Genomic DNA, 25,511 nt, shown 5'->3' on the forward strand with positions numbered 1-25,511 from the left:
CTCCAAGGAAGGTGCTGAGCCTGGTGTTGGCAGCACGGGGCTCAGGCTGAGGCTGGTGGCATCACCACAGCCCAGCCTAGAAACCTCATCCCCATGTGTCCCTGACCCCTGAGCAGCCCTTGTCCCTCCCCCTCCGAGAACTTGCACGCACGAGCTAACGAGGAGCACAGCCTCACCTTAGGAAAAGCGGGGACAAACCGAGCCTGAAATCCAGCGTGGGGCCCGAAAGGGATCGAGTACGGACCAGTACGGACCAGTACGGACCAGTGCCTTGGGGTGCTGGTGGGGAGGCAGAGCAGAGGGCACCGGGACGGCCCCAGCCCCTCGTCGAGCTGGGGGACACGGGCCCCCCGGGTGGCCGGGGCCGTGCGTGGGCTGCTGGCACCATCTAGTGGGGTTTCTGCGGGACCCGCTGCGCTGCAGCCCCCCCAGCTCTGTGCTCTGGCAGCCCCGGAGCCCCTGCCCCACTCGGGGCTTTCCCAGACCTTCCCACCCCACTCGGGGGTTTCACTCCCAGACCTGGACCCCCCAGTACGTGGGTTTCCCACCCCGGGGACCAGCACCCCTGAGGAGGGGTCCGAGGGGTCAGTGTGGGACAAGTGTGTGGGACGTGTTGCAACACGGGAACTCCCTTTTCCTTCTCACTTTCCCGTTTTTGTGGGTTTTGTTGTTGTTGTTTTTAAAGCCAAAAAAGCCAAACCCAACGAAAAGCCAAACCCAAACCAAAGTCCCAACACCAAACAAAAAACTGAAACCCAACCCAACCAAAAACCCAACCCAACCAAAAAACCAACCCAACCAAAGAGCCAAACGCAAACAGAAATCCCCAAACCAAACAAAAAATTAAAAACCAAACAAAAAAGCCAAACCCAAACAAAAAACCCCAAACCAAACAAAAAATGAAAAACCAAACAAAAAAGCCAAACCCAACCAAAAAGCCCCAAACCAAACAAAAAACCCCAAACCAAATGAAAAATGAAAAACCAAACAAAAAAGCCAAACCCAGAAAAAATCCCAACACCAGACAAGAATCCCAAACCAACACCAAAAAGCCCAAACCAAATAGTCCAAACCAAACAAAAAAGCCAAAACCAAGCAAAAAAAGAAAAACCAAGCAAAAAATATAAAAACCAAACAAAAAAAACCAAACCCAAACATAAAACCAGAATCAAACCCAACCAAGAAACCAAACCCAACCAAGAAACCAAACCCAACCAAAAATCCAAACCCATCCAAAAAAACCCAGCAAAAAAACAACTTAAAACACAACCCTCTGAAGTTCTGCTGAAATCAGGCCCTGTTTTTGTTGCCATTCCAAGAGAGGAGGGTTGGCTGGGACAGCAGCTTTCCCACTGCCTCCCTGGGCACAGCACAACTGAACAGCCACAACCACCTCCTTGTACCACGTCTTTTCAAGGGCTTTTGTATTTAGTAACATCCAGAGCAGCACTAAGCTGGTCCATTATGATCATGCACTGGCATAAGAATATTGGCCACGTGTTAAAACTTGATGTAGGTCAGGCAACCATCTGGTCTTGCTGACAAGAGCTCCACGACCTTAAAAGATTCTCATTTTAGAAACTTTACAGCTGGGATAAAATCCGAAAGATCAACCATAAATGGATGTTTCAGTCCCTGCTCCAATTCCAGGGGTTAGAAAAAGCACAGCCTGACATTTATTGGCTCCTGTTCAAAAATAGCTAAAGCTTTATCTACTTCTGCTGATAACAAAAATATCCTGACTCCCCAGTGTGATTGTCTCAGCCTCCCACCCAGTGGTGGAAGTGGTGGGGGCAGCCAAGGAGCCCATCTCCTCCACAGCCCTGGAAGTGGGCAGCATCAAACCCCTGGCTGGGCAGCTCTGTCCAGCAGCAGGTTTATTCTTCAGCCAGAGAAAATTACTCTCTCTTTAGATTGTTAAATTTCAGCTAAAAACCCCCCAACCCTCAGGACAGCTGCATCCACCCAACTAAAAGACATCCTGGTGCAGCTGGATGTTCACTTTTGGAGTCACCCCTCTCCCCCTGCACCCCGGGGAGCAGCATGGCTCTCACCAAGCCCCAGCCCAAGGCTTGCAGAGCTCAGGATGGCAAGAAGGACCAAGGTTTGGGGGCAGTTTGCCTGCTCAGGCAGCAGTGCCTGCGCTAACACCACTTGGATTTTCCCAGGACAGCACCTGCCCAAGGACACAGTCAGGCCTGACTGCCTACAGCAGGGCCACTGGGTAAAAAATAAATCAACAGGTTGAAAAGTTACTGCACTCAGTAGTACAGGCAGCCAGACACATTTCAGCCTGCACAGGGGCAAATGAGACACCTTTCCCTGTACTCAGGTGCTAGGCTTGTTAGATAATCCACGTAATACCCTCCCCACAAGGAACTGCTGAGCTTGAAAGTCCCTTTCAAACTGTGCTGAGTATAAAGTCATCATACAATCCATAAAAGCAATCATTTTCTTTTTAGAGCTATCTAAAAAGACTTTAGGGCTACCTAGGACTTTTCAGCACCATATTTTGTTCCTTTACTCTATTCACAGACTAGTAAAAGTACCCGTGTGCATGTACTGCAGGGAGGACAGGATTTTGTGCTGTGACAGGGAAGTGCCCAGCAGAGGCCGTTTTCCTTCTAAACCCACATTTCCTCATACCTTGGACCTGCTCAGGTTTCTTGTCTCCAGGCCAGATGGCTTTGCTGAAACTCCTCCACAGTGGCAGAGAGATGAAACCTCTTCCTGCTTCCCTCCAAACAGCTCTGGCAGACTTGGAATTCAGCACATAAAAGAACCTGGAAGCTTTGAATCAGGTGAATGAAATAAAGAGGCTGCCTTGTTTTGGTTTTTTTTCCAAACAGTTCACATTTATTGATAACAATAAAAAAATCTTTTAAAGACTATCTGTATTTTATTACCAAGATGAGGTATTATGTATACAAAACATTTACAGAACTTGATATGCAGTTTATGAGTACAGACAGGAGAGTGCAGAAAGACATTGATAACAAGGAAAAACCCAACAGAAGAGTCATTGGCTGAGAAAAGGAAGAAGAGCCATAATATCACACAAAGACAGACCAGGGTATGGCAAATTAATTAGTCAGACTGCAGTGATCAAGTCGTATTGCCACAGCACTTTGCTTAGAGGAGGATTAACTATTGTTTTACTGGAATTTTCTCTCCCCAGCTGTCTGTGCTGCCATGTGCTTTGAGCTGTAAAAGATGTGTTAACAGCAGGAAAAAACCCAAAGTGCCCCTTTTGAGCCAGCTCAAGTGAAAAACAAAACAGAGATCTTCAGACTTGAAAAGTGACTGCAACTCAAAAAGGTCTACAAAGCCAGACACCTCTGGACAGATGTGGAGTGTTGAATGAAGCAGTTTCTTTACAGTTGTCAGCAAAACCGCCATCTGAGAGAGAGAGAGAGAGAAAGAAAGGGGACCATCTTCAGCCCTTACAGCCTGCTAAATGGAAAGTGGCATTTGCAAAGAGCCATGAGTGTTGTTAAGTCAACCTCACTGTGCCTCCTGCTGCACTAGCTCCCCTGTGCCTGGGAATACTGGTTCCTGCATGTCAAGAATCAAACCACCCCTCCAAGCTGGGCTCCCCCTGGGCAGAGGGCTCACAGGAGCAGCCCGAGAGCCACAGCAGGTGGCCCTTGGCTCTGCTGACACTGGGTGGGGAACAGCCTGACACCAAAGCAGTGGCCTGTGTGGCACAACAGCACACTGGCAGCCTAAGGGACAAGTCTAACCTCCATCTTCAATTTCTAAGTCCCAAACCAACAAAGCAGACCAGTTTGGTTCAGTTGAAGGACACTGGCCCCTCAGCACCTGTCAATCTGTTACTAAAGTCCTTTGTCAGCCCTGTTTGCCCCGTTCCACAGCCAGACCTGGTGTGTGGGAGAGGTGCTCTTAGAGGTTAACAACCTGCCTCTCAGCTTTGCAGTCATAAAGATTCATACAGAGTTCAGAACCAGCTTTCCTCAGGCAGGGTATCCAGTATCTTTAAGTGAATTCTGCTTTCAAAGTGCAAGACCTTCACAAACTCTTCTTCCACTTAGCCCCAAGAGTGCTGCTTCCCCAAGACTTAATAGAGCCCATCCAGCCTTCTAGTCAGGACTGCAGCCAGCACAGTGGCTCCTTTTGGCCTGGATGGATAGTTTAGCTCTAAAAGGGTGAGGAAAGACTGAGCAGGGTCTAATGATAAAAATTCTGCTGCATTTCAGACTGAAATCTTCTCTGCTCCACTGCCAGCTTTGTAGTTGTGTGCTGACAGCCTTTTGCTCAGCAGTTCAGTCTTTTGTGCCTTTTGCTGTGCATGGGAGAGAGGGCTGGAAATGGGGGAACACCTGAACAGCCTTCAAAAGCTAGAGTTCAGGTAGGATTGCTTGGGCCTGGGTGGAACAGGCATGAAATCCAGAAGGGCAATTCACCACAGGCAACAGCAACAGGGAAAATGGTGGAGCAGGCACTGCTTAGACAATCTTCTGCACCACTCTGAGTGAAGACCTACATGATCCCTGCCTACATCAAAGCTTCCACTGCTCAGAACTGAAGCACTTTATTTCTGACATGCACAGGGCTAGGCCAGGAGACAAGAGGGATTGGAAAGTGCAGAGGAAGAATGACAGCCATACCTCCTCGAGACTGATTTAAGAAGCAAAGCTTAAGCTCTACATAAATTGCTGGTAAGAACAGAGTCTCAGGAAAATCAATTCACATGGAGTGTACTAAGGAAGTGAAGCTTCAACACAGAACAAATTCCTCAGGCCAACTGCAGATCAGCCCAGTGTGACACAGTGAGGGAGAGCCTGCTCTCCTGCCTCTCTCTCCGCAGCGCTTCAAGCGCAAACCCAAGGAAAGAGCAAATTGCTTCCACCCATCCAGACACAGAGCTCAAAATTCCCCCAAAATGTGCTCGTACAAAAAGGTATTAGTGTTTGCAGCCCAGCCAGAGCTCTGTGGGCAGGCTTTGGAAAAAAAAAAAATTAAAATGAAAAAGATGGACTCACAAAGTCAAGTATCCAGCAACTGCTTTTCTTTGTCTCGGACATCACCGAGTGGCCATGGGAGAAGAGTTTGCAGCACTGGAAGATCACAGGGGATTCCTTAAGGAATGTCCTGACAGGAGACTTGCAGTTGGCCTCTAATGCACTGTGGAGCATTTTTTTGGTAGGGTTTTTCTCTTTTTTGCTTTTTAACATTTACATAGGTAAAAAAAAAAAATAACAGATCTCCTTAACTGATGCACTGGTTATTTTCCCTTTCAGTGAGAGCCCTTGTGTTCAGAGTTAGGATTTGTGCAAGCACACTTGTAAAAATATTTATGGCTGAGTAGGAGAAAGGGTTAAAGTTAAGAGACAAGCTGTTGGATCTAGCAAGGACCAAAACATCTGAAGTTTAAAATTCAAAGAGCTACTATCTATAAAAGGCTTTTGAGGGGTAGGTTTTAATTATTGTGGGTTTTTTGCACAATTGCCAGTTGAATACGTTGTGTTGCAGTCAGCTGCCACGGGAGAGGGTCCAGCCATCTCATCCATTTGCTTTTCATCTGTTGTGGCACTACCTGGAAATCATGGAGCTGGAATGGGACTGGCTAGAAGAGGTGGTGGCAGCACTGAGCTGGGAGAACCCACTGTGGCTTGATTCAAGGCTGGTCATAGATCCCCTGCAATGAAAAGCAAAGTCGTGTTCAGGTTCAGAACATCGGGGTTGATCTCTGCTGTGTGTCTGTATTGTATTAATTTGCACAAGCAAAAAGCAAGGAATGGGTTTGGTGCAGAAATGCAAAAGCTCTCCTGCCTCACCACATAAGGTGCTGGGGACACTGAGCACCTTGCAAAAACGAGATGCTGTTCAAGGAGACAGAGAACTGGTTTCAGTCAAGTAGATCAACTCTCAGGTGCCTGAGCTGACTGGATTCCATTGTGAGCTGCACTCATTTATACACGACAACCTGCCAAGCTCAACAACTCACAAACTGCTTCCAAAGCAGAGCAGCTTGACCAGTGAAGATGAAAATTATATAGCTAATTAACCCCTTTTACAGATTACTTGCCTCCAGTGCCAGTACTGATTGAATTCGGGGGGGATTTTAGGGTTTTTGAAGCCTAAGAAAACAACTCCTCACAATTTACTTCTATTTAAATGAACTTCACACTGGTTTGACTGTGTAAGGATCAGAAAGGTTGGACATTGGCTGACCTTCATGACCCTTGGTTGACCTTCATGACCCTTGGCCAGACATACCTGAAATCTTCAGATCCTATTACTTCTGTATAGTACATCACTTTACATTTGTGAGAGGAGACCTGCAGAGATGCAAGTACATCATCCACACGAGGCAGGTTGGTTGTAGCACAGGCAGGCATGCTATGGAATTTCCACTGGAGAATATAGAATCCAGGCCACCTGGTCACATGGGATCCCTGGAAGAAGCCACAGCAAAAATTGAAAATTAACTTTTTGTTAACACACAGATTTGTAGGCTTGAAATTTCTTTTCCAAGCTTAGAAAAACTACTTATGTGCCCAGAATTTTTTCTCCACTGTCAATATTTCAGCTCCTCAGCCAGTAACTGGCAGTGCTAGTCAGCTCTCCTCACACAGCATAACTGTTATGACAGAACACCAGTGGTTCCTCCTGCTTTTTGACAGTGTCAAGGGGTTAGGATTTAAATAACATTGAAAGGACAAAGTTTTGTTTAAAACAATATCCATTCTTTCCATTTAATTTCATTAATGCTGCCCTTTGAGACATGAAAGAGCAGTCTAGGCTCCTGCCTCACAGAAAGGGAAAGTGCAGTTCAAGAGGTCACTGCCCATATTTCCAGTTTAACACTTTCAATTAGAGGACCTAAGGAGCTCCATTTTCAAAGCTTATTCAACTCTTATTTCAAGTTAAAAGGAACAGCAGTGGCAGAGTGTGACTGTCAACATGCTGCTGCAATATTAAACTTGGTAATGAAAGATGAGGTTGCAAATGCTATAAAAAAAACTTCAGGAACCCTGGCCATAGGGACCTCTTTAAGATGCCTCTTAGAGGGACAAACACACAGAAGCTCAGCCTTAATTTCCAGACCTCTCTCATTACTGAGGTAAAACACGGATATTCTTCAAACACAGACTGCTTCAGAAAATAATGGTCCAACTTCCAGCACAAAGCACATCTTGCTACCTTCTGGATGTGCACTGTGTTCTTGGTGGCTTCCCTCTATTCCTTGCTGATCCATCTCAATCACTGATGCAACCTCCTCCTCACAGCAGATCCCATGTAAATCCTACCCCCATTCCCTGCAGGATGCAACTAGGAATATAAGCTGAAATGTCAGCCAAAAGCAAGCAGACAGTCTGGAGCAGAGTCACCACTCAGTCATTAATAACAATTGTGAATGAGAACATCTAGGTTTGGAGCCAGCTTCCATCTGCTCCCACAGGAGGATTCACCAGTCTTACCTGCACACTCTCCCCTTCCTTGCAGATAAGAGGAGACTCCACCATGCTGTAATCACGCCCCAGCTGCCAGACTTTGTCTATCAACTGGACATTGTTCCCACCAGGAGATGTAATACTGTGAGCTCCCAGAGAGTCCTTTTTAGGAGGCTGTGGGGCTCTTTTGGAATGAAAGATGTTAAAAACAATGTCGCCCTTGCACACGTCGAAATCCCATGTGATCACAGATGAGGCATCCACAATCTGAATGAGAACCTGAGACAGAAAAGTCACCTTAGACAACAGCAACTTACTCAGTAAACTCTTACCAGAAGACAAATCCCAGCAGTTTTGTTGCTGGGATTAATTTAGACTTTTCAAAAGGCAGTGTAGATGCAAACTAGAGAGAATTGGTACTTCCAGTGTACAAATTCTTCACTAGGAGTGTCCTTATTTTAACATGACTTTCAGAAGCTCTCAAGTAGCTTCTGAGAATAGTTTGTCTTTGCTTAGAAAGATATGGCTTTGGACAGAATGAAAATCATTGATATTCTCTAGATGGCAACCAGACGATAGCAGGAATGGTCACAGACTTCAGCTACTGAAGCATCATTAGCACCAGAACTACAGAAGAACAAGTTGGAAGAGTGACAACTAAATAATAATGTTCTAAACCATTTTCAGTTGGAGAGTCCAGAGCAGCAGGCTGAGATTAAAGAAGGGTAGGATGCAACCTCACCTCATGTGGAGCTCCTTTGAAGACACTTGCAGACTGGTAGATTGTTTCAGTCCAAAGCTTTATGTCTTCATTTTCCAACTCCTCTGCTGTCCGGTAGAGGGACTTGGGAACCAGCCCACCCTCTGGTACTTCACACTAAAAGCATAAAAAGCCATTAAAAAGTATCCCCTCTGCTGTACCTCCACCCCCTGTCACACCCTCTTGCCTGCTGGCTTCAGAAACAGAACCCCACCTTCAGCAAGTGCTCTGAAGAATGAGATGTGAAGAGTTTGAAGGTAATTTTATGGCTTGTACATCAGACATACATTTATTTTCCAGTGAACTGTTTGAGGTGGGTTTGCAGAACTAGCCACCAGAGGAACTGATCTTGTATACACACAAGAGTCCCCAGCCCAGAAAATGACTGTGCAAATGCTGCAGTTATCACTGAAGAAGGGTGTGAGCCACTTTGAAATCCTGAGGGAAGTGGCAATATTGACTCAGTCTAAAAAATACAGCCTAGGGGCCTGATTAGCTAAAATTAAGAACAGAGGATGGTGGGGAGATACAGTAAGTTTCCAAACAAGTAAAAGGATATTGCAGTCAGGAAAGGTAACAGTTTTCAAGTTCCAACGGTCCTAACAGCTCAGTACTGGAAGGTGTTACACAACTTCCTAAGTAATTATCTTTTTTAAGCAGTGTCTAGTAATGAAGTCATACAACCATCTGATCAGGAACTAGGTTTGCAGAAGCTTCTGGGGCAGCAGAAGTGTTAGATAACTGAATTGCAACAGGCAATTGAAAGGATCTTTGAGAAGTAATTTTTTTGTTCAAATATCCAGAAGTAAAGAAGCAGAGAGAAAGAGACTCCATTACTGTCCCTGACCAGCAGGAAGTATTGTAGCAATTTGCTTTCTGGTAACACAGACTTTTGCTTACTTAAGCAGTGAATTTTGCCAGCTCCTCAAGCACAAACTCTCTCCACAGAAAGCTACTGCTGCAGCAGAAAGCAGCCCAGGGAAGATAAACTCATGCTCTGCTCCAACACGTCTAACAGAACTTTATTATAAATTGAAACTGTATTTGAACAGACCTAGATGGATTGTTAAGAATGGTACAGAAATTTTTCTAGAAAATGTACAGGGCCTTAAAAGGCAAGTCTGAAATTACATTTTAACACAGCTGAGTTCAGAAAAAAAATCACCTTAGTGTTACTGTGATGGAGGTTCCAGAAAATGCCTGACTTGCACTTCTACACCCCAGTCACACCAGTGAGACTGTGTTGTCAAAAACATTACAGAGAAAACAAACCTTACAGTATAATTGAGTTGTTAAAGTGACAGATGCAATCGACCCCCCCTGTCTAGGCAGAAAGCAGCTGTTAAGGCCATGACAAAGGACAGAGAAATTACACTACCCTGCAGTCAAACAAGTTGTTTGTTTTGATCAGTGCACATACTGCACGTGGAGACCTGGCTGTTTTGTTGTGCCACATGTACCCTTGGGCCCCCTCAGCTATCAGTCAGTTCTTCTAGGTGGCACAGCTTCTTCTGATGAGCTAGTGGTGACAACTCCTGCTCAGTGCTGTGCTGCCACATCTGCTTGAACCTGGCAGGTAACAGAGACTAAGGCTTTTAACTTTGGTAAGTTTTTTGATATTCATTATATAGAAGTATTGTACTTTTAAAGTGGATCCAGAAGAAAACACTAAGCCTGGAATCCTATATCATAGCTCCCACCTCCAAACTAAATTAAGAATAATTCTGGGCTTCTAGGCTTCTTTGTTTAGAGAATAAAAATACCCCTACAAATAAGTTGACATATGCACTAGTTTATATTCATACCATGCACTCTCCACCAAGAAAATCAGGGATAATTTCTTTATCAATGTAATCCAGCAATCCCCCAGGACCCTGGTAGTCATTTCCAGCATAAATAAGGAATTTCTTTCTAGTGTTGTCATCAATGAATGGACTAACCTACAAAACAAAGGAAAAAAGAACAGATTAGGCTCCCAGTTTTTTCTTGAGTCAATTTAGAAGGAATCCTTTTCATTGCATTAAGTGTTATCATCCTTGTAATGCAAAGTTCACACTAGAAAGAAGCTAAATTAACCAACTATGTAAGCAAGTTCTTAGGCAGAGTTTTTAAATCCATTGCAGGATATAAAAGAGATAAATGAGATGTTGCCAAATGGTAACACTTCCTGCCCATAAAGCCTGATTTCTAACCTGCTTTTACAGACTGCAAGTGTGTAGCAGTGGACTGAGAGTTGAGAAATGCCTTGAATTAAACATACCAGTGTCCAAAGAACTGGGAATACTCGAGGTGCTCTTAGGATTAGAAGTCGACCCAAAGTCTCAGGGTAATTGGCTTCAACTACCTCAATGATTCTTAGCAATGCTTTGACACCAGGTCGCCATAAATGCCTCATATTCAAGCCTTCTAGATCCACTAGGCAGGTCCAAGAGCTGAATTTTGAGAAAGACAAAAATAAAAAGGAAAGTCTCAGTGGGATCAAATCCCTCCTTTCTTATGCAAGTGTCCAATGTACTGAAATGTGTGGACCTCGCTGCATGTTTTAGTTTCTCTTTCACCTCCTTGCTTTGTGCTACCTGCAGACACTGGAGCTTAAGACCCTCAGAACAGAAGGGTCTTGGTGTGGGCCAAGCACAGTCATGGCAAGATCACTTTGCACATCACCTGTATTCCCCCCCAGACATTTCATACTCCAGGTGAAGGTTAATATGAAGCAAAAAAAGATCCTGTCAACAGCCAGCCCAAACATTAAACCATTGCTTCTACTGGGAAATCAGTTCAGTGGTCATGCTGCTCTGAAGCAATTTCACACTCATGGTGCAGATTCAGATTCATGGTGCCATCACATGTTACAGCTAATTCTGTTGTCAGATCTATTGTCAGATCTCAGGGAGGGAAGCTTTTACTATAGGAAGAGGTACATTCTTAATTCCAAATACTGAGCTCCAGCATCTGCTTTAATTACTTTCCAAGTTCAGGTCTCACCCTGGGCATGAATTCAAGAGTGACAGCTGCGCTGCATCAGCTAGGATCCATGAAGTCATGCCTAAGGCTTCTGTGAGACAGCACACACTTCTTGGTTTCACTTTAAATGTTTAATATGCAGTCCCTTAGCATTACTTCTACAAATGAAGATCCAGGAGGCAGCACAATTTCATAGTTACACGCATGAAATCCACCTCTTGGATTTGACCTCCCACTGACAGCTGGGACAGCAAGCAAGTTTTTTAACAGGGAAAGACAAGCAGACATACTATCCATCCCTGAACCTTTCCACATTAAGGGAACCACTTCTTGTGGATTTTGTATTTTACCTTATTGGCCTGCCAAATACTTTTGTATTCTCCTCACATCTCCTCAGTCCTTCTTCGTTTATTGAAAGAACCTGTAGAAGGAAACATGTTGTTTTAGAGAAGACAGTCTTAAGGTCAGTAGATGGGATAAAGAAAAAAAGATGTTTACCACCAAAGACTAATGAAAACTACAAGATCAAACCAGCCTAAACTTTTTTTTCCAAAGAATGACCTAAAAATCCCTATGTTTACCCCACTGGTTGATCTTGTTGAAAAATAAACATACCTTTCCATAAAAGCAGTAAATGTAAACAAGGTCCTGCTGAAAACTGAAAGCCAGGAGTGATACAGACATGAAGTCTCCCTACACTTCTGCTCTTTTAAGCACTGATTTCCTGTTTACTCCAAAATTAAAGCCCCTTTTAAAGTCACAGAAAGTAACCTTGAAACAGAACTAGGACAAACAAACAGAATTGAGTATGTGCTTGGAAATGCCACTGGATGAGAAAAAGTAAAATTTGTCCCCTGCTTCTGGTGGTTACTATGGCTGTGACTGTCATTACTAGGAGTCAAAAAAATATTACTGCAAACCTGGAATTCTGCCAGCTTTCTGCTTGGAAACTGAGAAGATCCACAATAACACAGTCTGAGTGATGCTTTTAGAGAAGGCAAGTACTTTTTCTTTAAAAATAAATTATCCTAAACCTTGGCCTACAGGCTTGACAAAAGATAAGCATGGCATTTTCTCTTCTGTACAAATGTAGAGACTTGAGTTTGAAGCACTGCACAAACTGCAGAAGAATCTGTGGAAATGCTAACCAGTAACTACAGGAGCTGCCAAGAACTATGCCTTTCCACCATCAGTCTGCAGTTGGAAAGAATGCAGATCAGCTACCAGGAGCTTTCAGATGTATTCAAACCAAAAACAGACGGCCAGAGAGTACATCAAAATATCCAGAGTGATGAATGTTCTGGCAGAAGAGGAAATTTCTAAATGAAAATATCACATTGTTAGCAACTTGCTGGCTCCAGAAATACTTACGTATCGAAGCAAGGCCTCTTCCCCAAGAGCTCTCACCAAGCCTTTGGTGTCCATCTGTCCCAACCTCAGCACATACAGTGGGCGACCATCTGAATAACAAGAATATATCGATATAATCAATATAACCCTTCTTTTTTTCAGCAACAGACAATTGGGAGTGAGCTCATTTTATGCTAAAAATCCAAATGGAAACAAGCCATAATCAGTTCAAACTTCGTGGTCCGGCTGGAAGAGGGAGGACCTGGAGCAGATGGCAGTAGCATCTCTACCCTGTCTAGCTACACCAAAGAATGTCTGGAAACCAACTGTGAAAGTTTAATAGAGACATCTTGGTGCAAAAATAGCTCCTGTATCTGCAAGGAACATTCAAAGAACTTCAGCAAGTACACTGGTACACACAAGATCTTGGTGTACATAATTAAAGACACAGGACTCATTAGCTTCCAGGATAAGTAAGATACAGGGAAAGCTTTAGTCCATTAGTGTAACTGAAGGGTTAAGCCTTCTGCACATGAAGCAACACTGCCTGGAGAGCTTACAGCAGCTCTTCTGGAACAGCAGGTACCCAAGTTCTGGGAATTAATGACACCAAGTGCTAACCCAGACTCTTTCTGCAGTATTTGCTGAAGTCACACCTTCCAGCTATGTCATTACATACGATGCAGAACTGGCACACAGCCTCACTTGGGCAGGTTAAGCCTGGTGAGAACAGGCTCTGTTCCAGAGATCAACTTCAGATGGACCTTCTGCATCTAAAGCCTTGCCTCTTCATGGACATCTTGCTGCCTACTGGGGCATCCTGATACTGCCCAGGGTACAAAGACATGAAGCTTAATAACTGAACTGGCTGAATTTGAGAATCAAAGCTTAAATTTCTGGCTCTTCATAATAGGAGGTAACTGTCTGAAACAGCTTCCATCCTCCTCTCAAAGCTGGGATGCATTTTTTTAATCTTTGCTCTATCTATTCTAGTACACAAGGTAAATAATCACCAACTTACAAAACTGAATATGCTGGGACACCAAAAAAAAACAACCAAACAACCCACAACACCTTTCTACATAAAAATCTCCCTTAAGTTCTGTTATCTGTTGAGCTCCACTTCCCTCCAACAACTGCAAAGAGAGGTATCAAATTATCACTAAGTCCTTTGGGACACAAGGAAAGAGACTATAAAGAAACCTTATTAAACAAACAAACAAAACTGCAGTGTCAAGGCAAGTTACTTATGTGGCAAAGACACTACCCCCATGAAAGGTCACAGTCTTGTATTTTATCAGGTGGTCTAAAAGAAAATGTTGTTTTAACATCAGCACACACTTATCTTGGAATGTGCTGTTTAGCTTTTGAAACACTAAACAAAAAGGGCTATTAAGCTTCATAGCAGGTCTCCCTCCCTCACAGATGGACACACATCCAAGACCAAACTAATAGCTTATAACCCTGGTCCACCCAAATGACACATGAAGGGAAGTGTCAGCTGACAGGGCTGAATTATCACTGTCTATTTTTTATAGTCCATTAGAGCTTTGTGATTTTTAAAAAAACAACACATTTGACTGAAGCTTTCCTGTCAAAATAAAAGCCACTCAGATGTATAGAAAACCATGCCAATTGCAAGCCAAAATAATATCTTTTATTGTTTTGCACTAAGAGCTCATTCTAGACAACACACTTTGTAATCACTGCTGCCTTTGCTTCAGTGCTAAAAGCCACACAGAATTCAGCTAGGTTAAGTTGGGCACATTTAGTACATGTAGGAGGAAAGGAGCAATACTAGGAAGGAAGGTTTAAATAAAACCTACCAATGTAAAATTTTAAATCACCAAGAACTGCTCAGTTTTGAAAGTCTGTTTCCATTATTGACAAACCTATGCTCTACCTGGAAGCATGCTGCAAAAGAGACCAGAGGAACTGAAGGGGAAGGGAGGGCAGCATGAAGCTCACAAGACTGAAGAACTTCTCAGAAAAACATTAAACAACCCTTTGATGTATTCTGTACCTTTCTACTCGACTGGCAGGACCCTGTTATGTGCTATTGACAGAGGAAGCCTTTGCAAAATAAGGACAAGGCACTGACAGAAAGGGAGAACTTACCCAGAGGTTTTTTTCCCCTACAGTCTTCACAAGCATATTCTCATTTTTCACTCTCTTAGTTTGAGGTCTGTCAAACCCAAAGCAGCAGGGGAGAGCCATTTAAGTTCCCCAGCTTTACAGAGATTAAACTTCTGCTGTCCCCTCGCCTCTACTGCTGACAGCATCCTGTCCTGTTTCATACACTTCTTTCAACAGGAAGAGCTAGCAGAAACAATGGTGCCTACTGGGGAAAAGACTAAATCAGCACACAGCTCACAGTAAGAGATGGTTTCCTTATCTAAAGGGTTCAGCTTGCCTCAAGCAACAAATTCCAAAATGTTTCATTTCTGTGTATGTATTAGCAACAAGATCAGTGCACAATAAAGCAAGCAGAGGGACAGGGGAATGTGTCAGGCACAGTCATCCATGTTCCAAAGATCTGGCCATGGCTCACCACACAAAAGGGAATTCAGCCAAAGCTCCTTCCCTTCTTAAATAAACCTGCTTTATTTGATGTTTTTGCAACATCCCAGTTCTCATCAATAAGCTGATTTTAATGCCAAGTAAGTGTTCATTTATGCCATCAGACTTCTACACCAGAAATATGATTAGGAAGATATACTTATTTACAAACATCTCTTAGTCACTAAAAGAGAATATTCAGCATTTGCATAACACCTTTCTAAGCTTCTCAGACCTAGGAGTCTGTCTCCACCAATTAAGGAGCTGGCAACATCAATTTAAGTGCATTTAGTAGGTAACAACTGAGAAGTTCTAACTCTCTTTCCAGTCAACTCTACTTAACAGAGGGACAACAATCCCCTTGAATTCACAACATAAAAAGGCTGTTCAATATCCACCCTGTAGAGCATACCTTTGTCATGGTGATGCCAGCCACCTGCATAGTAATCTTGGAGTACTTGAGGAGGGTTCCAGGTATCTAGAATATAGTCTACCTGGTGCTGCTTACGCCAGGTCAGTGACTGGCAAAGGATCTCTCTTGCTTTATCAATGTTGAAGTCCCGGGCACGCAGGAATCTTAAGATGTGCTTATCCTTTGGGATCTATTAAAAAAGCCCAACACAATCAAATGTAATTGTATATTCAAGATTTGAAACAAGAAGAAAAAAACCCAAACAACAGAAGCTGAGAAACATGCAGCCCTGCACCAAGGTAAGAGGAGGATGGCAGGAAACACTGGGAGTTACGCAAGCAAATCAGTCTTTGTTTGCGACAAACACACAAGGCCCGTCAGGTACTGCAGGCACCTGCACACAAGGGGTATAAAAACTTCATGAACTCTAATGTCATCAGTTACACCTGTATGGCCACACCTCTTAAGGTGTTGCCAGTGTAAATGGATCTAGGGACAAAACACAGGCTGTATTTCATTGCTAAGTAAAAGGAAGCTGAGAGATACATGCAAATCACAAGCCACTGGAAAACCCCCAGCCTTGCTCCAGTGACTTAACTGGCCATGTCTCTTCCCTCTCAGTCCTGCACCCAGGGACAGAGATTTGAGAATGTGTTTGGTTTGGCCAAACATTTGTTTTAGCCAAAGGTTATTGTAGAACCAGGCAGATTTTTAAAACTGACGTTAGTCCCCTGTGCTGGCTGTTGACATTCTGAGGCTAATCACACTAATCATTTAAGCACCTCAGCTGGCAAAGTCAGCTGGCCAGTCACAATGAATATTGCCACTGTGCAGACTTAACTTAGCCACTCTGTTCTGCCACTTCACAGGAACAGTTAGCCACAGGAGGTGTGGCATGACACTTCTTCAGGTCCACCTTGCTTATCACATTCTGAGACAGAGCCACAAGAGACCAAGAGTAACTTACTTTGCCCTTGTGTGTCTCCTGGAGCCACTGTCTCAGTCGGATGAGGCAGCTTTCCTGCATTGGTGTCAAGTCACCCAGATAACGCTTGATGTAGTCTGCATCCAGCTTGTCTGAAAGGAGATGTACATGTGATTAAAGTGCTCCTGGACTGACCTAGTCCAAGCAGTAAATGATCTTATATGCTGATATTTGAAGCAGAAAAGCAGCTGCTCTGTTCTGTGCAGAGTTGAATATAAAGTTTCTTTGCATCAATGAAAAGCTGAGCAAGGCAACATACATACTCATCTTAACATTAAACCAAGAAGATTAATTCTCCTCCTGCAACTAAGGAGTAAAACCAGGGATTTATAAAAGCATTTTGCCAATATATTCAGATTTGTCAATCCACAGCACCGTAAGACTTGCTTCTTCTGGAACTACTTAGAGAAGCTTTGATCTAAATCTCCCAGTGCAAGGATTTTCCAAAATTCCCTTATTAACAGGGGAAGGAAGATAAAACAGAAGGCTGTATCCAGAGAAGCTTTAGTCCTTTCCTCCCCATTATTCCTACAGTTATGCTCATCCCTGAAGTAGGCAAGAAGTAGGCCACTTGCTTGCAATCTAATGAACAGCAGTGTGAAGAGTTTTTCCACTCATATCTGATCTTCAGTTGCTAAAAAGACCAGTTTGCTATCCAAACTATCCCACGTTACTGCTTTACAAGTCTGCATTTTAACACTGCATGTTACCAAACAAAGAGCTAATGTGAAGATTTGCAGCTGCCCATGAGAAGCAGCAGAGTGCTGAGGGCCTCTACAGTACAAAGAAGCCCACTGAACCAAGTCAGACCACCATACCATCGGGTGTTCCTGCTGTGGGCTCTGAGGGGCTGCTGGAGGTGTTGAGGATCTCCTTGTTCAAGCCCTCTTTTGTGGCAGAGTCTGGTATATTAATAGCAGGTGAAACTGGTTGTCTTGTGTGGGATGTGCTGCTCTCCAATGTACATTCAACGGGAGGAGTCCAACGAGGAACAAAAGTTATTCCTTCTTCTTCTAGCTGCTTCAGGTAGTATTCTATTACTTCTTTTCCCTTTAAAAAGGAAATTTTACTTCAGCTACTAAAAACTCCTGTTTAGACACAGAAAGGATGGGGCTGGAAACCCATGAAGTGGCCAGACCTCTCTAAAGATTCCCCTTGCAAATACAGACCCACACACACATGCTGCCCCAGGCTGGAGTAAACAGCCCAGCTTTTTCAGCAGAGCAGCCTGTTACTTAGCAGCAGCTACACTGCCTTGTGGTAATTTAGAGCCAGGCACTTCCTTCACGACTGCAAGCTCACCTTTTTAATATTGATGGTGTACTGCTTCATGGCAATCTTTTCCACTGTGCTTTCAAAACCAAAAAAAGATTTTATATCCAGACTTGCTGACTGCTCAAAACAGGTCCAGTCTTCATTCTCAGGATGAACCTATTAGTTAAAAGAAGGTCATGCAGTTTAGCTACCCATTTAGCCTTTTTTTTCCTCACAATATTTGAAGTTTCCTGTTTTACAGATTCACATAGTCAAAAAAACATTCAAGTGGAACTTGCTGTCTTTTGTTTCATTTGCAAAACACAGTTCAGAAAAGGTAACACAAAGGCTGAGAAAGCTGAGAAGCCCTCCTGCAGTCCTGTGGCTAGCATAGTGCAGCTTTTTCTTAACAAAAAAGGGGAGGGTGGAGAAGTATTGATGCACCAGCCAAGAGCCAAAGGACTAGCACATTTATATAATTAACCCTATCTCAGTCTAGATAAGGGCTGTGACAGTAGTTTATCTGTGGAACAGGGTAAGTTCCACAGTGAACTTTAAGCTGCTGCAGGTTAGACTGATTGACTGAGGCCAACTAGTCTAAAGACTGCAGAAGCAGAGTCCAAGCACTTCCCAGCACTGCAGTCTAGACATGTTTGCAACAGATCATTTCCTCATTGACCTATGAAGTACCTTAGTATTTTGTAGATTGAAAGCTATTTTACTTTGTTCTCCTATAATAAAATCAGTGTAAACTTCTAATTCGGTTGACAGCTGAATAAGCTACCTTACAGCACCCCCAACTCCCTTGTTTGCTGAGATGATCCTGAAACAGGGATGGACCTTGAAGGAAAGATCTTTTCTAAACTCACTTCAGCTGAGACAGAATCAGAAAATCGTCATGGTTGGAAAGGACCTCTAAGATCAGCAAGTCCAACCATCAACACAAAAAAAACCCCTCACAACTTTGGCCACAGAGCATGCCTTGAAGTACCAAATCTATACAGCTTTTGAATACCTCCAGTGATGGTGACTCAACCACCTCCCTGGGCAGGCTGTTTCAGTGCCTAACCACTCCATTATAGAAATTCTTCCCAATATCCAATCTAAGCCTCTTCTGTCACAGCTTCAGGCCATTTCCTCTGGTCCTGTCGTTCTTGGGAGAAGAGGCCAACACCCACCTCACTACAACCTCCTTTCAGGTAGTTGTAGAGGGCAATGGGGTCTCCCCTCAACCTCTTTTTCTTCAGACTAAACATCCCCACTTCCCTCAGCTGCTCCTCATATGACTTGCTCTCTAGGCCCTTCCCCAGCTTGGTAACTCCTCTGGACCTGCTACAGCCCCTCAATGCCCTTCTTGCAGTGAGAGGCCCAGAACTGAACTCAGTGCTTGAGGTGCAGCCTCACCAGTGCCAAGTACAGGGGCACAATCACCTCCCTACTTCTGCCATGTGAGCTCACTCAAGATGAGCTTCTCCATGATCTTTCCTGGTACTGAGGTCAGGCTGACAGGGCTGTAGTTCCCTGGATCCTCCTTCTGGCCCTTCCTGTAGATGAGAGTCACATTAGCCAGCCTCCAGTCACCCGGGACCTCCCCTGTTGACCAGGGCTGTTGATAAACGATGGAGAGAGGCTTAGTGAGCTCCCCCACCAGCTCCCTCAACACTCTGGGGTGAATCCCATCCAGCCTCACAAACTTGTGTCCAGACTTGTGCAGAAGCAGATCACTAACTAGTTCCTCCTGGATTATGGGGAAAAGTGTTTTTAAATATAACTTGGAAATAATTGCAGAAATAATAATAAGCAGATAATAGTGTCAAGTGGATTTGACATCCAGTGACCTTTTAACCATGGCTCTGTACAGAACAGAAAATGTTATCTCCTACATGCAAAAATAAAGCTACCATAAAAATAACTGGGTTACATTTGCTAGATTTGATTTGACCTTTAACATCAACCCAAGGTTTTACTGCTACATGTTTGTGCTGTACAAGCCCATGGGTATTAGCTCAGCCATTCAGAAAAAACATGACCAGAGCACAGCAGTAAGCCTGCCCCCAGACTCCTGTCAGAAAAGGTCTGCACTGAAATCCAAGAACAGCCACAAAGAAAGAAAGAATTAGGTTAAAGCATTAGGTTAAACAATCAGGTTAAAACAGCCAAGTCTATGAAAACTTGTCTGAGCTGAGCAGAAGGTGAGTAAGCTATGTTGAACTTTCCTTTAACAGTTCTGTCAGGGTATCATCAGCCTCACCAAGCCCCACACTGTCATTACAGACCAGATTTGCCTGAAGAGAGCTGTCAAACACAGCAAATTATGTTGTGTTCTGCTTGCTGAGAAGATGCTCAAAAGCAAGAGAGTGCCAAAATTGTTTCAGTTCTTCAAGGAAGTGTGCTACATATAACACTAACAACAATTATCACTCATGGTGATGTGTTGGTTACTTTTTCTTGCAAAGCAAAAGCCAACTTCTGTGTACGAATCCAGAAATCTAACCGCTGCCTTAGCTCCATCTGTAGGACCACCAAGAGCCTGTTACTCACTGTGTAACAGCAGTGTTCATTAACAACAATTCTATTAGAGAAGGTTTCATTGTAGGCTTCTATATGCAAAGTCCTTTCTCGCCTGTTCAAAGAATTCTTCTGGACAAAGTAGACATAATCCACTCCTGCAATCTGAGGAAGATGACACAGAGCCAGTTAGGATACAATATTCATGTGAAAGGATATCCAAAAGCATAAAACAGGCACTTCAAACCTCATCACCTTTTTCAATAGCCGTGGTGCATCTATGTCCAGCTTACAGCGCCGCTCGATCACGTGGATCGATTCATCCTCACTCTTGTATTCGTTCACAATGTCACTGGCTACAAACATAGGGATGAGAGGACACGTAGGAAACCTTCTTTCATATGCCTGTAAAGATGGAAAGAGAAGAAAAGAAGCTATGATCACAATTAATTCCCAAGGGTGTGTGTAGGGTTCCTTTGCCGACATCTCCAGCAACTGGAGACACGATAATGCACTTCACAGCTTTTGAAGAGGGAACTAAACCTTCCTGGGGTCCACGTAGCTGAAAAAAGTCACAGTGCATTCCAAACAATCTATTTATTAGTATGCCCCTAATATAAGCCTTTCCAGGTAAAACCTTGTTTAAAATAACACGTGAAATACCCCATTTCTCCCCTCCCTCCAAAAAGGAAATTGTTCATTATGTACAATGACAACCCACTTGTCAGCAGTAACAGGAAAATAAGACCCTCTAGTTCTAAAATACCACAAGACAAACCAATTAAGTGCTGGATTAAAAAAACCCATATGCTAATGACTGGTGTTTCACCAAGCTCACTAGAGGGTTTTCTACACAGCTCCCAAAGGTCTAATAAAAACATTTCAAAGCCTGTTTCTTAAGCTAACAGAGCTCTCAAGCTCCCTATGCACAGAATATTCAGATTGATTTCACTGCAGTTTATCAGCTTACAATTTTGTCCCACAACATATAGCCAGTCTTTCCAATACAATGAGGCCATTTTATACCTCTGAAAAGTTACAATTTTTGCAAGAATGCAGAACTAGCAATAAGCTTTGATTCTGGTTAGAGTGATGTAAATAAGTTCATCACTTAAGCACTTGACACGCTCAGAGGAGACGGTATTAAATCAGGCACACTTGGAAAAGATAGGTAAGAATCTGGGCTCAGTAAAACAGGCAAGAGGCAAATGCAGTTATCCCCATTAGTGAACTTGTTGAATTTCCATTTTCTAAAATGTTTTAACCACTGTGGCTGGAGAACGCAACACAGCTTTTATAATTTTTTTCCTTTTCTTTCATATTCACTAGTGTACCTCCACTTGGAGGTACACTTTGGCTTTTTGTCATGGGCTGGCATTAAAGTAACTAATTCTTCAGCCTTCTTTTCAAAATCTGAATTCTTCCATTTTTGCTATTATCAGAACCTTGTCAGCTTTGGTGAAAAGGTTGGATTTGCAAGTTGTCCCAGTGAAGAGAACCTCAGTAATAAAGTAAAACTAAGAGCATGTTCTTTAGGGAGAAAAAAATCTTGCGTTGCTGTTGATCTGTCCAAAACCTTCGAGTACTTTCTTGCTGACACAATTCCTTAAAAGAGCTAAAATATCCACTCTGACCTTTTAAATAATTTTAACTGCTCTGAACATAGCTGGGTTACAGCAGAGAAACAGCAACATCAGGGAGAGGAGAGGGTGTGGAAGAAAATAAGCAGCAGCTGCAGAAAGTATGCAATGGTGGCATTCGAAGAGAAAAGGTCTAATTCTCCCTTCACAAGAATAAAAGTACTGAGTTTGTTCCCAGTGTTCACAGTTTGAACACAAGTGTTACTATGGTGACAGTGGTGCAAGGCACTAAAACAGTGTGAGCTTTTTTCCCCCCTAGTGCACACTTTTAAGCCATTTCTACAGCATGATTGTCCTGAGTTCATAAAGCTTCTCTGTAATGTACTAGAAGTACAAGCAGTGAGTGAGCATGTATGCTCCTTCTTCCAAGCTATTCATCTGTGCACAGCTGGTTTAGTTTAAATTAAGAATAGAAATAATTTCTAGGTTCAGAGATGTGCGCACAATGGAAGTGACAGAGCATGGGTGTTGTTAACACAAAAGGAAGCAGTGGGGAAGAAAACTTTCCACAGCTCCACGAGAAAGGGAGGATGGGTCCTATTCATATGGTGTAAGAAATTTCTTATTTCTTTTATGAGACTCTTGTTCTGGTCAGAGCTTGTACATTTTACAGTCGTTCAAGAGTATCTCAGCCTTCTCACTGAATCTCAGCATTCTTTCTAAATTAATCCCTATTTTAACTATATTGACTGTAGTTAAATGTTGTTCTAAGTCAGAAAAAAATAAGATTGCCTGAATAAGCAGAATTGAGAAGTGCTTCTGGTTTGCAGGTCAATTCATTTGACACTTTTATTTTATTTTATTTGAGGACCTTATGTTACAATTATTTTATAGGCAGGACAGAAGGGGAAGTAAAATATCTAACATTTTGCTTACTATTTTCACTTTTGGATTAGAATTAATTTTCCCTGAGTAGCCTCCTCTATGCCAAGCCTTTGTAAGTCTCCTTCATTGCACATCTTGAGGTATTTCTCATCTTAGTCCTCAAAATGCTTCCCATTTGCTCTGTGAAAACTTGCACATTACAAACAGGCACCTGCTCGTAAGTGTTTATTGAACTATGAGCCAAAAAAACAACCAAAACCCAAGAAGAATGTGTTGTTCTGAATGAGAAAACTGAAGAGAACAAAAATTATCTGCCAAAAATTGGCAGGCTCAAAGCTTGCAGCAACAAAGTACTTGAAGGTTTCAGAGAGATTAACAGCAACACAGGATTCTTTCTCCCTAAAGAACATACAGAGTACTGGAAACTGTTCACAGTCAATTTTTATTGGGCTCTTAAATTAGCCTGGCTTTATTTCTTTATGTACCACTGCCAATATGTTCTTGCAATGCAGCATTTCTCAGCACAGCCTGGATTGAAGAGAAAGTGATTATAGTAAGCCGTAGCCACATCAAAATACTCATTCTGATTTAAGCAGAGCTGCCTCTTCCACATGTGGCAAACATTTCTCTTTCATGCTGTAGAGTAGGCAAGAAAAAGCTGCTAAAGACTATAGGAAGGACACTGAAAGATCTTGCCTCACCATGGGCCAGCACAGGAAGAAAACCTGTAATTTGTGGTACAACACAATAAGAGACATGAATCAAAGCAGCACATGCATCAGCAAGACTTGAAAGAGCATGAGAATATTGATGGAAGATCAAATGCTGCTGCTTCTTTTCTAATAACAGAACTGCATGGATTTTTCTGTGTTATTGGGGTGCTTTGAACCAGAATGTTTGTCTCAAGTCCAGCTTTGCAGACAGGGAGTAACTGAACTGCACTATCCAACATTTCTTCAGCAGCCTGGTAAAGCAGAGTACATGACAAGATGCAACACATTTTTCCTCTCTGATAGGTCTCTCCTTACAAATAAAATCATTAGATGTTACCCATCTTCTCTCAGGATTTCAATTGTATTGTACAGATATAATCCCAAAAGACAGTTAGTTCCTCAAAAGCAAAGCAGTTGCAGTAATTGCATGCAAGAATGAAATGCTGTTGCTGTACAACTAAACACATCAAAGAAGGATGTTGCAAGAATGTTACTTAATTTTACCATTTCCTTCAGTCACATTTAATAAAAGGCACGTGTGGAGATTCTGATACATAAGTGAAAGGTGCAGGTGTGCTCATCCTCAAAGCCTCCAACACTGGTGCTGGGTTTGACATGAAAAGTGGAGCCACCTCTTCAGCTAAGAGACAGATCTGTGTACAGACCTTCCACCAAAATGATTGAAAGCCTGCAATTCTGTTGTTCCCCAACATTGTACTTTTACAACTTCCCACCAGCCTCTAGAACATTTGTGCACTCCAATACATCAGAAGCTGGCACTGTGCACCCAGAAAAACAGAGTATGGTGAAGCAGCTTGAACCTCACATTTAATGGGCTCATCATATAAACCCTTCACTTTCTTAATGCATGTGAACAGTAAGGACACTGACAAGCAGCATTTCAATCAAAATAGCACTGTATTAAAGCTTCTTTCCCAACTGCTTCTCTTCAAAACTTGTGTTCAGAGTAGAATCGAAGTTACTAGGGTTTATATTACTTTTATCTTTGCTAGTATTTCAGCTGTGTTTAAAGACATGAAAGCAATACAAAAGTGAGACTATTTTCAACCCATTGCAGTCATTTTGCATACCCAAGGTAATGATACTTGCTGTCAATGCCCTTAGATTTTTGGGATTCTAGTATCAGCAGTAATAGGATCCTGTCAAAATACCACCTTTAGAACAGTAACTAGGAATGACCCCAATCCACCTTTCTGGAGGACCAAAGACTGTTCTGGCTTTTTGCATCTCAAACCATGCCTAGGGCTAATAAATTACCTTGATAATAGGAACGTGCTCAGTCCTCAGGGGGAAAGTCAGTCATTTATGCAAATGTGTTACTCAGCTTCTCTGCCAGATTAATATATTCCCAGTCTCCCGCCTTAAAGGATAGGGATTGTTCAGCATTTCCATTGGATGATTCAAAACTAACTTTTATACTTAAAAGAAAAATGATCTGACAGAACTTATACTACTCTTACAGTAGCTGAATCCTCCAAAAATAACTTCTAACCTGATGAAGTAAGTAGGAATCCTAGTCACCATTCGGAAAATTAAGCATACTGAGCATTTTCTTAGTAGCTTAATTGCATGAAATAAGCTGTGAAGAGGTTTTATTTTTTAAATGCTTTCTGTTCAAAACTGCTTGAACAGTAAGCTTCTAAGAGTAGCACAACATTCTACAAGGGGACCTCAAGAGATGCATCCAAGCAATCGAGTTAGTCCTCTGCATTGTGTCCCACATACAAACTTTAATTTCTGCCTGTAGTACATATTAGTACCCAAATCTGGTCAGGTAAGTGCCTGCCAACATTCACTGTGCCTTCCTATCCACTTGGAGTATGTGGAATTGCTGAATTACTCATAAACACAGAAGAAACCAGAAGGGTCACTCAAGCAGGATGCTGCCTTAGCTAGAAAGGCTGCATTCTAGCAGCTTAACTGTTCCTGAGTATCATTACATCCCCCTCCTCCCCCTGCATTAGAGCACTGCAGATCAATAGGAAAAACATTGACTCGTGGGAGTGCAACCAAGAGGTTTCAAATTCTTGGCAGCTTCATTTGAAAAGAAACAATTCTGAATTAACTCTTAGAAGCAAATGCCTTCTTATCCCCCATATACT

General features: G+C 42.9%; 1 protein-coding gene across 2 annotated transcripts in view; it reads right to left on the reverse strand.

The window, feature by feature from the left end:
* Nucleotides 1–2,839: 2,839 nt before the first annotated feature.
* Nucleotides 2,840–25,511, reverse strand: part of SEC14L1 (SEC14 like lipid binding 1) — a 42,205-nt gene continuing 19,533 nt past the window's right edge. For both annotated transcript variants that reach the window (XM_051634535.1, XM_051634533.1), the window contains exons 3-17: nucleotides 20,466–20,615; nucleotides 20,244–20,375; nucleotides 17,751–17,879; nucleotides 17,267–17,498; nucleotides 16,431–16,540; nucleotides 15,464–15,653; nucleotides 12,514–12,602; nucleotides 11,493–11,563; nucleotides 10,439–10,610; nucleotides 9,984–10,118; nucleotides 8,161–8,295; nucleotides 7,446–7,697; nucleotides 6,241–6,419; nucleotides 5,558–5,659; nucleotides 2,840–3,399 (exon numbers count right to left, since the gene is read on the reverse strand). In XM_051634535.1, the coding sequence (XP_051490495.1) occupies nucleotides 3,384–3,399; nucleotides 5,558–5,659; nucleotides 6,241–6,419; nucleotides 7,446–7,697; nucleotides 8,161–8,295; nucleotides 9,984–10,118; nucleotides 10,439–10,610; nucleotides 11,493–11,563; nucleotides 12,514–12,602; nucleotides 15,464–15,653; nucleotides 16,431–16,540; nucleotides 17,267–17,498; nucleotides 17,751–17,879; nucleotides 20,244–20,375; nucleotides 20,466–20,615 (2,094 nt within the window). In that variant the 3' untranslated portion in view covers nucleotides 2,840–3,383. The remainder of the gene's footprint in view (nucleotides 3,400–5,557; nucleotides 5,660–6,240; nucleotides 6,420–7,445; nucleotides 7,698–8,160; nucleotides 8,296–9,983; nucleotides 10,119–10,438; nucleotides 10,611–11,492; nucleotides 11,564–12,513; nucleotides 12,603–15,463; nucleotides 15,654–16,430; nucleotides 16,541–17,266; nucleotides 17,499–17,750; nucleotides 17,880–20,243; nucleotides 20,376–20,465; nucleotides 20,616–25,511) is intronic.

The sequence above is a fragment of the Apus apus genome, chromosome 17 (genome assembly GCF_020740795.1).
Source record: "Apus apus isolate bApuApu2 chromosome 17, bApuApu2.pri.cur, whole genome shotgun sequence".
In the NCBI taxonomy this organism is placed as follows: domain Eukaryota; kingdom Metazoa; phylum Chordata; class Aves; order Apodiformes; family Apodidae; genus Apus; species Apus apus.